The sequence below is a fragment of the Propithecus coquereli genome, unplaced genomic scaffold (assembly GCF_000956105.1).
Source record: "Propithecus coquereli isolate 6110/MARCELLA unplaced genomic scaffold, Pcoq_1.0 Scaffold785, whole genome shotgun sequence".
NCBI classification, from domain to species: Eukaryota; Metazoa; Chordata; class Mammalia; order Primates; family Indriidae; genus Propithecus; species Propithecus coquereli.
In genome coordinates, this window is record NW_012154007.1 from 1680061 (window position 1) to 1697387 (window position 17327).

General features: G+C 52.6%; 1 protein-coding gene across 1 annotated transcript in view; it reads right to left on the minus strand.

The window, feature by feature from the left end:
* Positions 1–17327, minus strand: part of JAKMIP1 (janus kinase and microtubule interacting protein 1) — a 73258-nt gene that overhangs the window by 12739 nt on the left and 43192 nt on the right. Inside the window, exons 10-16 of the mRNA XM_012662842.1 lie at positions 14451–14513; positions 12635–12733; positions 9911–10012; positions 9097–9150; positions 8534–8599; positions 2428–2496; positions 779–856 (exon numbers count right to left, since the gene is read on the minus strand). Of these exons, the coding sequence (XP_012518296.1) occupies positions 779–856; positions 2428–2496; positions 8534–8599; positions 9097–9150; positions 9911–10012; positions 12635–12733; positions 14451–14513 (531 nt within the window). The remainder of the gene's footprint in view (positions 1–778; positions 857–2427; positions 2497–8533; positions 8600–9096; positions 9151–9910; positions 10013–12634; positions 12734–14450; positions 14514–17327) is intronic.

The following is a 17327-nucleotide window of genomic DNA, read 5'->3' on the forward strand; positions in this document are numbered from 1 at the left end:
TTAATGATTCTGCATTTCTTAGGTGCAAACCCATTTTGTAAAATGATTTTAACTACAAATGATCTGGGAAAAGATTTGCTCAAGACTTTGTATACTACCCTAGCCTGTCCGTATAAGAAGCAGAGTTGAAGTCTAAATTCTCTGCCGGGGGACACCTGGAAATGTGCATTATCTCACTCAACACCCGCCACCCCCATGGGAGAACCTCTCCCAGTGCCAGAGCACTTGGCTTTGAGCATGAGGACATGTGAACCTGAACATCGTCCCACTGTACTTTGATCACCAGGAAGCCCAGCACCAATTTTGTGACCGAAACACGACATTGCATAGGATAGGACTTCGTAACTGTCACTTTTGTTCTGACAGTCATCTGGTGTCATCTCATTGCTTTACCTCTCTGTTCCTTTGTGACTAGCTCTTTTTCCTATTTATAGGAAAACTCAATTCGGGACAACTTTCAGTACAAATAAATGAATATTTAAGTATAAACAGACCTATCAGAAAGACTGTTTCTTCCCGTTCATCTCAAACAATTACTAGAATTTAATAAGCATGTCTAAGAAAATCACCAAAGGAATTTTGAATATTTTTAAAATCGTGATCGATTTGGAAAAAGTGACAGTGGGTATGGTCATTCCAGCTGCAGCATGGAGATGGCATTTTTATCATGCCCGCATGGCCTGGGGAGGACCCTAAATGCAGTTTCAGCCCTGAAGGAAAAAGCAGCCTCTACTGTGGAGTTAAAGAGCTAAAGCGTCAAACCCACTTCCGGTCCTACCAGGTAAGCCTGGTCGAGGGCCTGCTTCCTGTAGTCCAGCTCCTCCTCCAGGTAGCCCTTCTGCCTGCTGAACAGGTCCTGAGAGAGAGGGAGGCGCCCGTCAGGGACGATGGTCAGCACGAGAACCTGCGACAGCGCGGCTCTCCAAAGCCAACTAACTACTCACCTTCTCTAGAGAGCAGCAGTGTCACCGCCCTGGGGACGCTCGGGTGAGAAGGGATGGTACGCTCTTCCCTGCCTGCTCCCCTCTGGACATCCCAGCAGGAGCCTCACTGACTGGGGCTTCCTTCACAGCCACACCTGGGAGCCATGGTCCACACTGCCCGAGCCCTTCCTGCTCCCCTTCCTCTTAGAGGCCTCACTACAATGAAGGAGCCAGGTTGAACCCAAGCCCACATCTCAGGATTCCTTCTAGGGTCCCCTTGTCACACCCTGATGGCCCCTGAACACAGTCTCAATCGTTACCCCTCAAACTGCATCACCCACCTCCGGACTGGTCTCACTGCCACACACTTCTCCCTGCCTCCCTCACCCCCAGGTTACTCCCTAACTCCTGCAAGCATGCTCTCTCCCAGTGCAAATCTTTCTCTAATACTGATTGGAGGGTTTTGGGGTTATAGTTCATCTACTGCAGCCACTTCATTTTATAGATGAGGAAACAGAAGGCCAGAGAGGACCAAAGCCTTGTCCTGGATGCCACAGTTCAATGGTGGCAGAGGTGGGACTAGAAGCCCAGGCCTTCTGCCCATCCAAGTACTGACCGGGCCGGACCCTACTTAGCTTCCGAGGTCAGATGGGATCGGGTGCGGTCGCGGTGGTGTGGCCGTAGACAGCCCAGGCCTTCTGGTGCCAGTCCAGGGCTCTTTCCATACCACATACTGCTTCCGGGCCTATGCTATTCCTTCTACCTTCTTCCTTCACCTCCCATTTCTACTTGAAGAATTCAAATAGGTCTTTGACAACTCAAGAACCGCATCTTCTGGGAAGCCTCTCTGACCTCCCCATGCAGGTAAAATGGCTCCCCCGATATACCCACAGCCCCAGTGACTATCTTCCACCATCGCCAGCACCTGAAGCCCCAGTGAATAACCACCACCCCCACTTACCAGGTGCCCAAGGTGCCAAGCACTGTGCAGAGCCGGTTATGCATCTCTCCTCCCACAACCCAGCAGGGCGTGCTGGGACCCCCAGTTATCAACGAGGAGACTCAGGTCCAGTTTCCCAAGCTCCCGTGGACTGCAAAGATTTGAGCCCTGTCTGTGTGTCCCTAGAGCCACTGGTCAAGCTCCCCTGTAGCACGGCTGTGTCTCTCCTAACGTCCTGGAACTGCACTCTCTCGGGCTCACGAGCACATGACCCCACGTGCCTGTGAGCGCCCCTCGCAGCAGGGACCCCGGTGTTCATTGCTAACCCTCTAACCCTGGCATGGCGCCTGGGACACAACAGAGGCTCCCAAAATATGAATTAAATTAATAAGTGAGTGAATCAAAGAGTAAGTAAATGGATGAGAACCACTCAGAACAACCACCGAGGCAAAAGCGAAATTTAGAAATGTGTGCAGATAACTAATTATGGAAATACGTGCAAAGCCTTTCTGAAATGCAACTTATCCGAACTCTCCCCCAGCCCCAGGTGGTCAAGTCTTTTACCTTCTCCTTCTCCAGGTCAAGCATCTTCTGGGTCAGGGCTGCCTCGGTTCCTTCTATCTGCTTCAGCCACTAGGAGACAGCAGGGACAGCAAGGGGTGCAGCAGGTGAGAGCCGCACCCGTCGGGATCTGCAGTCTCATCGTCTGAACAGATCAGCTGCATCAACAACAGATGTCTGTGCAAGGGTGGCCTGGGGCATTGCCACACACACATCTGTTCACGTGCACAGCGTGGTGGCGTGTGCGTGCACAGGCCTACATGTGCAGGTCATCATAGGGGTGGGGGGACATGTCCAGTGACGTGTCCGTGGCGTGGAGTGTGGATTCAGGGCCTGGCTGGACGTGAGCATGGACAGCCTCGAGCAAGTGTATTTGGAGCTGACGGCAGAGTGAGTGAGCGCGCGAGCCGCTGACATCACCAAGTGCCTACGCTGCGCTGATGCTTCAAGCAGGACACCTCATCTGACCCTCTCCTGACTGCCCTGGGAGTAGACGGCGTCTCCCCCATTTTGAAGGTCAAGACATGGAGGCCGAGTTAAGTAACTTGTCCAAGGTCACACGGTGGGGAACGGGGATTTTGAACCAGCCTGCAGGACGCTGAAGCCACTGCCCTCATCCCTCCAGCACGGGCCAGTCCGAACAGCCCGGTGCCCGGTGCGTGGTGAGAGGAGGTGGGATCATGCCTGGGAGGGGAGTGTGTGCCAGGGCGCAAGGCCGCAGTGCTGGGGGTGCAGGTCGCCTGGGGGGCGTGCACCCAAGCGGCAGGAGGGGTTGGGGGTCTGCCCACGTTGCTTCTGGGTCTGGGCCGGCGGCGAGCACGGAGGCAGGTGCAGGCCTGTGGTGCGTCTTTGTGAGGAGCCCACCTTCGAGAGGGGAGACAGCCATAGCACAGGGGGCCGACCGTGGGGAGGGGCGGGGGCATCACAGGTAGCAAGGGTGTCCGGGTCTGCCCACAGGAACAGACAGCATCTCCGACCGCCTCGCTGCTGAAGCAGCAGCCCCAGGCTCCCTTGGCCCCTCTCACTCCTCGTTTCCTCTTTGTTTTCCTCTTCCTCTGGTGGCAGCTCCTATCCTCCAAGGCCACCTGCCCTTAGCCTTCCCCCACGCTCAGCCCTCCCTGGGGTCCCACCCTCCCCTGCCCTCTGAAATGTCGCCCTCCTGCCCGGGGCTTCCCAGGCCACGCCCTGTCCTGCACATCTCGCTCCAGGGCCGCTGGCCTCCCAGGTCCCCAGGTGGGGATGAGCCCTGGGCCCCTCCCTTCCCTCCACTGCCTGCACTGGCTCCGGCTCCTCCCCTTTCCCACATCTGCCACCGCCCACCCTCCCCACTGCCACCCCTGGGCTCATGTCTGACACTCCCCCCACCCCAAATCCTGCTCTACCCCAGCCAGCTCATTCTATCGAAAACGTGCATCTACTCATGGAACTTCCTGCTCCTGTCTGGAGCCTTCCAAGGACATCCCTTGCTCCTGGCAACAAGGACAAGGCCCCAGACTCATCACTGTCCCCTCCCTGCCCCAAACCGGGCTCTGGTCATCCTGAACTGCGTGTGGCTCCTCCCACAAGCCAAGCCTTCCTTCACCTCAGGGCCCGTGCACCTATCCACTCTGCCGGGAGCACCCCTACCTCTCCCAGCCCCAGCCTCAGCCTGGGGGCTCTACTGAGCTAGCATCACTCAGCCTTCAGGCCCTGAGTTAGCTGTCACCTCCTCCAGGAAGCCTGCCCTGCTTCCTGGGTCCATGGGGTAAGCTGCTGTCTAGGGATACCCATGCCAGCCATCTTGAGAATGCCTTGTCATGGCACTTACCTGGCAGGTGCCACTGTGCTGCCCTCCCCTACCAGTCCCCAGAGGTGGGGACCACATCTGACTCATTCTGTTGAACGCCCTTGCTTAGCCCAGGGGCTGGCAACAGCAGGTGCCTCACAGACACTTGTGGGGTGAGGAGGCTGCGAGGGCGCGGAGGTCTGGCGCAGGCGGGTGCTGGCTCCACGGAGGGACAAGCGTTGCTCCACCAGAGGCTCCTCCCTCACGTCGAAGTGGACTTGGCCCCTCGCGTGGGGTCCCGGCCAGCAGCAGGCACCCACGCCGCCTTTCCTCAAACATCGCTAAGAGAGGATTGCGGGTTCTTAGAAATAGATGAGCAGATTTTTGATGGGGAATTAAAAATATTTCATTTTTAATATCCTAATGCAAGTAGTCATAAAATGGATAAAATTAAAATGGGGAAAAATTTCAATTTTGAATCGTAACAAGCTGCTCTCAGGGCCATTTCTGTAGAACATGGTGTCGAGTTTTTTTGTTGTTGTTTAAAAATATATGTATATTAGGCATATAAAAAATAAACTTGGCAAGTGCTTTTCAGCAATCGAGAGCAGAGGGAGCTGGCCGTGAGCCTCTGGGCCACGGGAGGTAGCAAATTTAACATCAGAGGGTCGGCCAGGTTTTTATGGAGCCCCAAGCACTCCCGGGAGTCGCTCACTGCCCACGGTTCTGCCCACCCCAGGACAGGGGTCTGGGGCAGGGGCAGAGAGGGGGAGCTGGCTTCCTCTTTCGGGCTGTAGGGCAGAGGCAGCTCCCTGCACCCCACGCCAGGGCTGCTCAGGGCCGGGGCCCAGATCCCCCTCGGCTAGTGGTATCTCCCTCTTCTCCCTGCAGGGAGGGTCCCAAGGCCCCGACGAGGTGCCAACAATTAGAAAGTCTGACTGTGGCCGCAAGCCTGTGCCGCATTCTCCAATCTGTTGTTGCCCCCAAGAACCCGGACTTAAACACATTGCCACCTCTCTGAGTCCGTGTCTATTTCTCAGCTGGTTTTGAACTTGAGAGAAGAGGTATGACGAATGACGAGGCACAACCCTAAAATGTCTATGGTTCAGCTTCTCTGTGGGGCACGCGCCACGGGCCCGGGGGAGCAAGGCCTGGTCCCCGCCCCTGTACTCGGCTACCCAGAGCGGGTCTGAGGGGTGCCAAGATGGGGACAGCTTGTTTGCCTGTGCCCTCAAGGCTGCGAAGGGCTTCCCCGGGCGGTGAGGAGGAAGGCATGCACCCGGGGGAGAGGCTGTTTGCAGCAGTATCATTGCAGGAACACCTCAGGCCATCCCTAACTTCCCTTACTCGCTAAGAAAGCAGCTTTGTGCTTCTAAGAGAACATCGAAGTTGACTTCGGTTTGTTCAGGTGCCAGTACTGAATAACAATTTTATTGTATGGCAATTTTTTAAAATAAGGTATATTTGGTGGAGCAGGGGTCGACTGAGTCCTTAAGCAAATCTCCTCTGGCAGTGACGTTGCAGGGGCCCCAGGCCCCTCTGCAAGCTTTCGTGGAGTGCCTGTCAGCTCTAGGGTGACTAGCTTGTCCCTGTGTGCCCGTGAACATCCCTGCTTTAGCACTGAAATTCCCATGTCCCAGGAAAGCCTTCGGTCCCAGGCTGAGTGGACTGTTGGAACCCCCTAGCTGTCCTGCCACGTTCTCAGGGCGTCCTGCTGGCCCAGTTCCCAGCCTGCACGGTGGCCCACTTTGTCCCTGAGGAGCGCGCTCAGGACCAACACTCCCTCTAAGCAGGGGAAGATGTGCCGCAACCCCCAGGCTTATCTGACCTTTATGTCGGCCAGAACCCGATCTGAGGAACAGCTGGTGTCATCCGGTCCCTAAAGACTGTCCCAGACGGGAGCGGGCCTTCCACACCAGGCGCAGAGTCAGGGCCCCGCACACCCTCCTGGAGTCTGTGAGGAGCGGCCAGGTGGCCAGCACAGCTCTCTGGCCTACAGGGCACAAAGCCTGGCGAGGTTCTGGTGGTCGGCGCAGAGAGGCAGCAGCGGAGGTGGGAGGTGGGAAGCTGACAGGCAGGCAGGGTCAAAGCAGACAGTGCCACCAGGCACGCCCCATTTTCTCAGCCATGAAAGGGAGATGCTCGTCTTGCTCGGATGCTGGCAAGATGGCAGCACTGAGGACCTAAGGTGTGGGCCTGGAAACCTGCTGTCTGTCGGGCATGGGGACAGTGTGCCAGGAAGGGCTCGGGGGGAGGATGCAGCACCTTGCAGAAGGCAGCTCTCACCGAGGCCAAGAACCTCCTGCCATCTGCTGCCCTGGCCCCTGGGGAAACTCTGGAGACCAGAGACAGCACCCCACCAGCGCCCCCGCCCCAGCCCCACTGCAACCGCCCATCCTGAGTTACGGGCAGATTCCCGCTCTTGCCTCACCTGGTCCACAAGCATTGACTGAGCACCTGCAGGAACCAAGTGTGGCCCCAAGTGCTCAATTTAACCAGGTGGCCATGTTTGGTTTGGTTCCATTTAAATACCTGGTGTCCTGACTCCTGATACTAACCCTGCAAGGCACCAGGACGCTCAGTCGAGTGGCTCAGGGAGATGGAGTGACTAACCTACCAGAACCCCTGCAGCTGGCAAGTGGTGGGGCCGAGACCCCCGCCAGGGGGGGCCTCCCTGACACCGAGGCGGGAGCAGGCGGACACAGCGTCTCCGCAGCCTCCAAGGCTGTGCTCCGCGCTTAGTACTCGGAGGCCCGCCCTCTCAGTAAGTGTTCGAGTGGATGCTGAATAGACTGAGTCGTTCGTATTTAATCAGCACTATAGGGAACACTGAACAGAGCACTGTTGCAGGAGGGTAGACAACCACATTTGGTTTTGCTGACGAAAGGGATGTTCTGAATATGTCCCCTGTGCCCCACCATGTACCAGTCGCCTGTGCCTGACCAGCCCACCAGCCAGCGAGTGTGAATCATCACCCCCCACGCTCACCTGGGGAAGCAGGCTCAGCCAGGTGACCTGACGGGAGCAGGAGAAAGCCAGCTCCATCAGTCCTGTGTCGCCACTTCCTAACCGTGTGACCTTGGGCAAGGTTTGGCCTTCAGTCTGCTCAGGGCTCTCTACTTGATTGTGGGGAATGGGCAGATGCTCAGGGAAGAAAAGGGTTTATATTTTAAACGCCCGCCCAAAGGTTCTGGAACAAATCCCGACTAAGATTGTTAAGATCTCATCATTATAAAAATAGCATTTTAAAGTTTAACTCATGTGCTTTGAAAGGAAAAGGTCTTCAACAGGGCTAGATAAAGAGTTGGGCTGTTTCTAAACCATCCTAAACCAATGTAAAAGGCAAACAAATCAGGCATGTATTTTTAAAAAATAGGTCAAAAGGTTAGTATCTTCAATATGTAAAGCATGCAGAGAAGTAAGAAAAACAATTACAACAAATACGTATTTGTTGAGTGAGCGGATGGATGGATGGATGGATGAACAAACTTAATGGAAAATTCTCAAAAGAAGTGCAGTTACAATTCACAAGGAAGAAGGAAATAGATGATGCACATCAGAAAGCTCAGCTTCACCTGCACCCAAATAAATAAAAGTTAAAACAATGGCATCACGTGGTTTTCCACCTATGCAGCTGGCAAAGTGCTTTTCGGTGGGAACATGCCGTGCCCAGCATGAAACCGGCGACGTGTGAGGCCACAGGTGGAAGGGCCATTGCTGCCACTTTCCTGGAAACTGTTCTGGCAATGCCAAAGCCCTTACGAATGTTCTTGTCACTTGGCCCAACGATTCCACTTCTAGATCTAGCCTATGGATGTATTTTAAAATGCAGATAGAAAGTTACGTGTAAAAATGTTCACCACTGCACGACGGTGGAAAGAAAAAAGGTAGAAACAGCCCAGATCTCTAACCGCTGAGGGATGACTACATCACTCAGGGTGTGACTGCTCGGTGGAATGAGGTGGGGACGGTAGACAGATGTTTGTGAACCATTTCAAAGGACATGGGGGGCGTCATGAAGGGGGATGAAAACCCAATGTCAAGTATGATTTCAACTAAGTTAACAGCAAAAATGGGCAAGAGGGAATATTTCCAGGAGGAAATACACCAAACGTGGCAGGTTGTTTCCTCGGCAGGGTTTTTATTCCCTCCTGCGCCTCTGGGTTTTCCACAATGAGCACGTGCGACTCTCCTCAGTACACGAGAAGGCATGCATATGTGCACATGCAGACGCAGGCCGACCAAACGCATGCTCCCCACGCAAAGCGAGGCGCCAATGTAGAGTTTCTTGTATGGTGCTGGGAGCCAGGACAGTGTGAGCACAGAGATGTCGCTGGGTTCTACCTTTTCACACAGGGCAAGCACAGTTCCAGCTTGGATAATTGCAACCTGCTCTTCATTTCTCAAATTCTAAAACACAAAAATGGGCAAGGGCGTTTTACACTGGACCCCAAATCCACGTGCAGACAGTCAGCACCAAGCACCCTGAATAGGTCCTCTCTGGGCTGCACCCCAAGAATCAGCTCCCTCTCCTGGCTGCGGACATTGTGTGGAGTGGCACTATGCCCTTGAGAAACAGGGCCTCGGTTAAGCCAATCTTTTAGGAAGGCAAAAACATCACTTTCTGATTTCAGCGATCTCGAGTGATTCCACCTTCTTTCTGGATAATAGTTAGCAGGCTTTTTGCCCCTTATACGCACGGGCCATAAGGACAACCTCACTTTGGAACCCACTTCTGACAAATGCAGACCCAACCCCCCACACAGGAACACGGCCATACAAAAGCCTTACATTGTCCTTATTAGATCTCTTACATCAGAGAAAAATAAAAAACAAAAGAAAAGTCACACAGAATACACCCGGATCAAACAAGAACACGAAACCAGAAACCGATCGCGCATAGTTACCCCGTTATCGCCAAGGATATCTAATTTCTTCATAAGTTCAGAAATATTCACATCCTGGAAAAGATTTCCAACGTTCATTTTTGTGTGAGCTGCAAAGACCATCCACACCAATTTCTAGTGCCATGACCTTTGCTCTTGGCAAGACACCACGCTCTTTCTTTCCTTGTTATACCCGCGGCAGGGCAGAGCTGGCACCCAGCTGCTCCTCTGGGGAGTGAGGGGGTAAAACGTGACTGTTGCTTATTTGCCGAGTTTTACAGCAGTGCAAACACTGCTTTCTAGAAAGGCCCATGAAATCATGTGGGTCAGAAACACACTGCCCATGGGGCCTAGCAGGGCTCCAGGCACAGGGCAAACACTGGGCCGTCACAGCCACCATAGCCACCAACTGCACAGCACTTACTGCGTGCCAGGACTTGTGCTGGGCACTTTACGTCATTCAGTCATTATCAAATTTCGTCGTTGCCCCTGCGCCATGGTATGGGTATTGCCATTTGGATTTCACAGCAAAGAGGCTGAGACTAAGAAGTTTTCAGGCCAGGCCAGGGCAGTGGCAAAGCTGGGGTCTGCACTCAAGGCTACTTCCCAAGTCTCTGCTCTTTTAAAGACATGGGTCAAAATAAAGTAACATTTGGTGACCCTTTAAAAAATAAACAATCTATGATTTTCAACATCCAGTGAAGGGACAAGGGGTATCTCATGGAAACCAATTCTATCCCTGGCACGAGGACACAATCCCCCTTTACAACTGAGCCTGGCATTTGAGCAAGCCCTTGGCTGTCGGTCTGGCGGAGGCACCCCCCAAGCACGCTACCTTAACTCCTTCCTGGTGACAGAACAGCTGGAGAGCGCTGCTGTTGTTCTCGGGGAACGTGGTGATTTGGAGGTTAAATGCTGGCGACCTCCGCTCTCTCTCCTGGGGAAAAGATTCGGTTTAAAAACAGAACTTGGTTGGATTATTTACCACTTGCCATTTTCCCACGTTTCTCAGCAAAAAGCAACGAATTCCAGCTGGCAAAGGTGTTACTAAAGGGCACATTCGGACTACAGTGGCCTCATCCGTGAAATACGACGTTTTCACGCCTTTCCACACAGTAGGTCTTCTTTGGAAATGTGTTCACTTCTTACCTATTTGGCTAGGAAGAAACGGTTACGTGAGTTTATCTGTTGCAAGATCAAAACCCATGAAGTTGCAGAATTACAAAATTTAATAAAATGAATTGCACTAAATTTGAATGGATAACAAAAGCCACTGACTATGGTGGGTTATTCTGCGCCAGGCACATCATTATCCTGTTTAATCCTCACATAGCCCCACGAGGCAGGGGTGTCACTGCTGTCATTCTGTGGACTGAGTCTGAGGCCCCACACCAGGGCAGGGCCAGGACCCAAACCCTGGCTTCCTGGTCTTTTCAGTATCAGCTGCCGGCTCCATTTCCACATTTTGTTGAACCACACTAACACAACCAATGGTCATTCTACTGCTGCCTCAGGTTTATAGTCAAATCTCAACTACTAAGGAAGGAAAGAGAGCATTTTCCCAGAAGAAGTCCTTATTAATCATACATAAAGTGACAAGCTGTTAAAAAGGACAGGAGAAACCTAATTACTTACAGGGCTAAAGCACAGCGGCAGAACAGTGCCCTGGTCCCAGACACGGTTCCTATACAGAGCTGACTTTAAACCCTCAGCAACAGACACATCGGTCACGGGGGCAGCAGAGAAGACCTTTTCAAATTTCACCTTTAAATCAAATTGCTTATATTTGATAGAAGGTACAGTAAGATAAAAATAACATGTTTTGGACCACTCCAGTAGAATTTAGCTACGGAACCAATGAGCTTCTAAAATAATTCAACTAAGGAATGTAACCGAGATGAACACAAATTTAGACGGCAGGTCTTAAGAGGACAACCTTGGGTGAAGTTGAAGGCGGGGGGCGCTAATTCAATCAATTTCCATGAAGCCTCAACCTGGCTGACCTAGGTTTGAACCAGTCCAGATAGAAAACCTTATTTCCCTTATTAGCCAAGAAGAACAAAATTCATGATGGTTCCGTTCCACAGATGCCTTTCTACCCGCAAATTTACTTAAATGGAGTCTCCATAGGAAAGGTGGCCCCAAAAGCTCATATTTTACATGAACTAATATCAGAAAACTGGTTTCTGATGGCTCTGAAGGATGGTGGAGATAATTAAAGAAAATTCCAGTAAACTGGGCAGTGCTTATGGAATTCTCGTGAGAAAGACTCAAAACAAAGACTTGGGAAAGATTTTCTATAGCAGCAGAAGGATTAACAATGACCTCATGTTACTTCCAATCATGCTACACAAATACAATACTCGTGTCATGTTCAAGCAAGAGCTGAGTAACACAGTGGCACTTGGGACTGAGAGATACTCTGGCCACCATCCCTGTAACACGACAAGGTACAGATGGGAAGTCCTAATGCAGACAGAATTTTAACTCAAGCCAGGAGGAGAAAACAAAATCAGAGAAGCCACAAACACTGCGAAGGTGCTCACTTTGACTGACGGTGTCATACATGCAGAGGTTTCAGCTGAGAGACAGCAGAGCCGCGTCACAAGTGCTTATAGAAACTCATCACAAACTTAAGTGATGTTCAAAATGCCAATGATTTTTAAACAGAAACAAAAAGGGTTATGAAATACCATGGGAGCAAGGCAATACAGTAACACACCCGAGGCAAGATTTCAGTTGGAAGTAATAATGATAATATTCTTTCACTGAATCCCACTGGGTGCATTGGGGAAGTTGCTGAAGGAGCATGATTTCTACATGTGAACAGCAATCAATCTCCCTCCAGTAGTTTTGAGTTGCAGTTTGAGTTATAAATAATAATTTCTTTAGTCCAATATTGCTGTGATGCCTGGGTCTGCATTTGCTGGATGGAAGAGTTTGAGCAATATAACTAGTTTTCTTAAACGCCTATGCAAATACATCCTTCTACCCTGTCTTTACTTACCTTGTGTTTACCTTGGTAAATAGAAAATAGGCCCAAACTGGCATTAAACACATTATAGAGTCAATTGCTGGCCAGGTCAGACTCTGCTATTTCAAAAGGTGAGATTTGCTGCATGCAAGATCACTTAAAAAGGTGTGTTATTAATTGCAACAGTGCTTCTGCCTGGGTTTGCAGAATGCGTACCCGGTGACTATGCATGCAGGAAAGAAGTAGTTATGGAAATGAAACACAAATAAAAAAGGCAAACTATTGCAAAAACAAATTATTTTATTAAGTGCAAAACAAGCCGTAGGCAATAAATATATTAGCTCTGGTACATGTCCATAGACTTCAGTGAGCATTCTCTCCAGAACATATTAAGGCAGTGAAATTATTCTGAACATACAGATTTAAAAAAAAAAAAAGAAAGAAAGAAAGAAAGAAAGAAAGAAACTATCACATGTCCCCTTTACACATGCTTGAAAACATCTGGGAGCTTTACATGAATTTCAGTTTGGGTTCAAAGAGAATGTCTGCTCCATTTGAGAGTTTACAACAGATAGAGTCTCTTACTTCGAGTTCTAGCACTCTGAATTCTAACAGCTCATTCTGATCCTTTGCGTCTTGCATTTCGTTCTTCAGCTGGTTTTCTTCCATTTCCAGTCTGTAAATCTAGAGCAAAGAGACCTGTGGATTAGCAGGCAGGTGGCGGAGCCCCTGCCTTTCACCAGGGTCCTCTGATCACAGGCCACCTCAGTGGGTGCCTGAGGGAAACTGAGGGCTAGCCGCCAGGGGAAGGGACGGACAGGGAGGGATTTGCAGCAAGCGCATGAGGCTGCAGGCCCTTTCTGCTCATGAGGCTGGGAATGAGGAAGACAGAGCCTGGGCCAATAAAGTAGGGGCTCCTTATACATGTGCTGAATACATGAATGAAGGGGAAACTGAGGCATGGAGCTATTAAGTCCCTCCTGAGGTCAAACACGAGGGAAACAAGAGTGCAACACTGGTGCTTCTGCACCCGAAGCCTGTCCAAATCATTCAACTCGACCGCCCCCACCAGAATCAGCCTCCCCAACAAGCCCAGCAAACCACAGCAGGGAGGCTGGGGTCTCTCTTGCGTCCCCATGAAGCCTGCATAAAACGCCTTAAAGGCAGCAGTTCCCTGCTAGCCCAGATCAATCTGGGAAACAAGATGCCCTGATCCCAGAGCCATCTGGGAGACACTGGACAGGCTGCCTAACTGTTCTGTGCCTTGGTTGCTGCCCAAGGAGTGTAAGAGCACACGTGTCTCCCAGTGGCAAGTGAGGAGTCACTAAGATAATGTATATAAATGAGGCCTTCAAGTAAGTCCTCAGAACTACGCCTGACCACAGGTACAGGAGGACCAGGAGGGGCTCTCTGCCAGGTGGTCCTGCCCCACAGGGACATCTGGAAATGGGGTGAGCATGTGAGAGTTTTCTGTGGCTCCCAGAATTCAGTGAGCAAGACCAAGGATGCTAAAACCCTCCCATGGCACTGGGCCAGCTTGCACAATGGTGACTGGCCCTGTCCCAAATACCACTGAGAAACACAGGGAAGTGAACAGGCCACACGCTGGTCAGCGGCAGAGCTGGGGCTGGGCTGAGACCCTCCCAGGCTCATCCAGTGCCGGCATTCCAGGACACTTAAAGCAGAGGCCTAACCTTCGGTCCGGTTCTACTTACATGGAGCATCCAACAAAGGCCAATCTATAGAGACACAGAGTAGACTGGCAGCTGCCAGAGGCTGGGGGTGGGAGATAGGGAATGACTGCAAATGGGCAGGAGGGGTCTTTTGTGGGGGCTGAAAATGTTCTAAAACTGCATTGCAGTGATGGTTGCACAATTCAGTAAGTTTATTAAGGGAACAACTGAATTGTACACAAATAAAGAGGAAAAAAAAGCTATGGTATTAATCCCAAAGCATTAGATCTACTCCCCGAGCAGACTCCCTGAGAGAGCTCTGGAAAGTTCCATGACCAGAGAGGCCCAGCTCCCAGTATGGGTCAGCTGAACCGGCCTTCGATGGCCTGAAGGTCTGCCCAGTGACCAGTGCCCCAGGTGCCCTCCATGCTGGAGGGTGACAGGCTCTGGAACCCCAAAGCAGTGGCAGAGCACAGGCCACCCTCCCACTTCTGCAGCGTGCCCGGGAGGGTGGTCTACACCAGCTCTGGAGGCCTGGTCCCAGAGGACACGGGCAGGAGTCAGGCTTGACTCAATGTGAGGAAGACACCGCTCCACGTGAGAGCCACCCAGGCCCAGGGCCCTTGTCCCTGGAGTGCGCTAATGGCGCTGGGAGAGACTCACGCGGCCTGAGGGGCCGAGGTCCTGGCTGACCGGGCTCTGGGATTCTCTGGAGCAGGGTCACGTACCTTTTCCAGCAAGTCTTGGTTTGTTCTGATCAGCAGCTGCTTCTCTTCCACCCATTTGGAATCCTAAGGAAAAGCACTAAATATGGTCACACTAACTGAAGCAAACTGACGGTAACACACTTTTAGGGAGAAAGGTCACTTTCTATGAAACCTTCTATGGAAAGGTCAGAGGAAAGGACAGTAGCTAGACACCCTCTTCTTCCTGCTCAAACTTCAACCCAGAAGAAAGAAGGGCAGGTCTGTGGGGCCTCCCTCCCCACTTGTTCACATCCCCAAAGCACAGTGACCTCATCCTGCATGTAGCACTCACAGAGACACAGCTCAAGGGTGACCGAGTCCAGACCAGCAGGCCCTCGACACACCTGAAGGCCAGCCCCACACCCTGCAGCCTGGTCAGAGCTACAGCGACACTCCACCTGCGCCGCCCTCCCAGGTGTCTTTGCCTGGGCAAGTCCCTCCCATGCACGATCTGCAAGCACAGGGCACAAAGTCCATCTTGTCACTGTGGATTCCCGAGCCAAGCACAGCGCCTGGCACACAGCCAGTGCTCAGTGAACATCAGACTGGATGGATGAATGAATAGGGAAGGCAGGGGAAGCCTTCTCCAACTCTCTTCCTCCCTCCTCTGCTGCTGGGCGCAGAGCTGGGGCTGGGCCAGGCCAGGCGTTCTAGGATGCGTAAAAGCCAAGGCCTGACCTCAGGTCTGATTCCACGCACACGGAGTGCGCAGCATCGTCACCGTGCTGCCCCACGTGTTGGCCTCACCACCCCGCGGGGCCCTGTGAGGACGGGGCAGCACTCCATTCCCTTTCATCCGTGGAGGGTTGTTTGCAAAGACGGCCACATGCTCCCTGCCACCTCCTGTGCACATCTCTTCGTGGCTCCGCCTGACAGGCGCTGGGGGCTGCTCCTCCACCAGAGGAGCAGGCTGGGCTGTGACGTGCTCTGGCTACTGAGATGCTAGCCACCGTGATGTGAGCAGAGGCTTGGGAAGTACTTGTGCCTCAGGGCTTGCCCTTTTTTCCTGCCCCAAGGCCACCAGATGAAGAAGCCAGTGAGCATCCCTGAGGATGAGAGACCTGGCCAGCAGCTGCCACCAGCGCTCAGACAGCAGCGTGAGGCCATCAAGCCCCGGTGGAACCGCCCGACGACTGCAGCCTCAGGAACCACCCAGGTGGGGCAGGCAGAGCCACTGAGCCCGAGCCAAGCCCAGCCCAAACTGCTCATCCTCAGAACTATGAGTAAATAAAATGTCTGTTGTTTTAAACAACTGAGTTTCAGGATGGTTTGTTACACAGCAATAGCGCACTGACCCATCATCTGTGCGCCAGCTCAGGGCTGGCGGCGGCCGAGGGCTCTGGCAGATGCTTGCTGAACGAATGGCCATATGCTTTGCCCTGGACCTGCCCCTTCCTGCAGCAGGCAGTGAGGGCAGAGCAGGCCCACGAACAGAGGACCTGGCACGCTAAGGTGGGAGGCCGAGTTACTCACAGACCGTGATTAGGCAAGCTCAAATGCATGAGCTCAGCCTGGAAGAGGGAAACTGAGGCCAATGTCAAGTTGGGGCAGGAGTATGAAAACACCTCATCTTCCCTCACCTGGTTCTCTGCCCTGGCTCCCTCCCAGTCTCCTGCTTCCCCTTCCCTAACGTGTTACGTGTATGAATAGCCCCATTTCAAACATGATGAAACCGAAGCCCAAAGCAATAATGTAACTTGTCCCAGGTCGCACAACGAGCAAGCAGCAGAGCCACCTTTGGCCCCTGGCAGGCTGGCCCCAGCACACGTGCTCCAAATGCGGGACCGCCACGCACAGGTGCCATTCCTAAGGGCTCAGTGCTCACAGCCCCAATGCAGCCTTTAATAAAGCCTGCTGCAGTGACCTGTTCTGGGCAGGCGTGAGCTCTGATTACCGGCCATCTGCCTTAACGTGAACCTCAGTCACAACCCTGAGCCCTTGCCCGCTAACCGGGGATCAGTCAGAACTGGCTGTCAGCCATTGGCTTCGTGGTGCTCTTCCTGCTTCCTCCCTGCTAACCGGCCTGGAGCCTCTTACAACCCCTCCCTTCATACCCCCCTCCTACCCACAGGGTACCCCCAGGCCCCACACGGTCCCACCAGGCCCTAGGCCCTGTGGCAGGCCTCGCCAGGCCTCCCTGGCCCCACCACCAACCAGGCTGTGGGCCAGGGTGTCCCCACAGATGACCCCAGAGGTGGGGACAGGGTGACCCCGACACTCCATCTGCCACACACACCCCTTGGCACTCCCGCCATTAGGAGGGGCCATGGGACTGGTTTGGGCCAATGAATTCTGCCAAGGCAGCGAACAGCCCAGCAGAGGACAAGTTCTAGATACAGCAGTTACAAGATGGTGATGCCTCCGCCCCCGGATCCCGGAGAAACCATGTGGAGCAGACAGCCCTCCGACACAGAGCAGGCGGGCCTGTGCTAACCTCCGCACGCTGCCCTCTGAGACGCTGCACTTCCACCAGGGCCCTCTCTGCTGTCTTCCCCACCCCAGGGTCTTGCTGACAAGTCGGCCTTGCCCAGTCAAATGCAGAGGATGGGTACGTGGAGGTGACTCATCTGAGAAGCACAAGTGCCTGGATTTTTCTATGACACAATCACAGCATGGAACCCTGTGGCCATGAGGCCTAAGGCCTGGCACGTGCAAAATCTTCATAGGTTCGAGTCAAAAAAGGTTTTGGTTGCAACTCTGCTTTTGGAATCATCTCCTATCTTTGTGCATTTAGCAAACAAACAAAGAAAGAGTCAAGTTAAAATTCCATCATGCATTTTGATTTTTTTTAATTCAGCAAATAGGCACGTTAGGAATCATATTCTCTCCTGGGTCTGCTGGGTTTCTTCTCCAATGTCT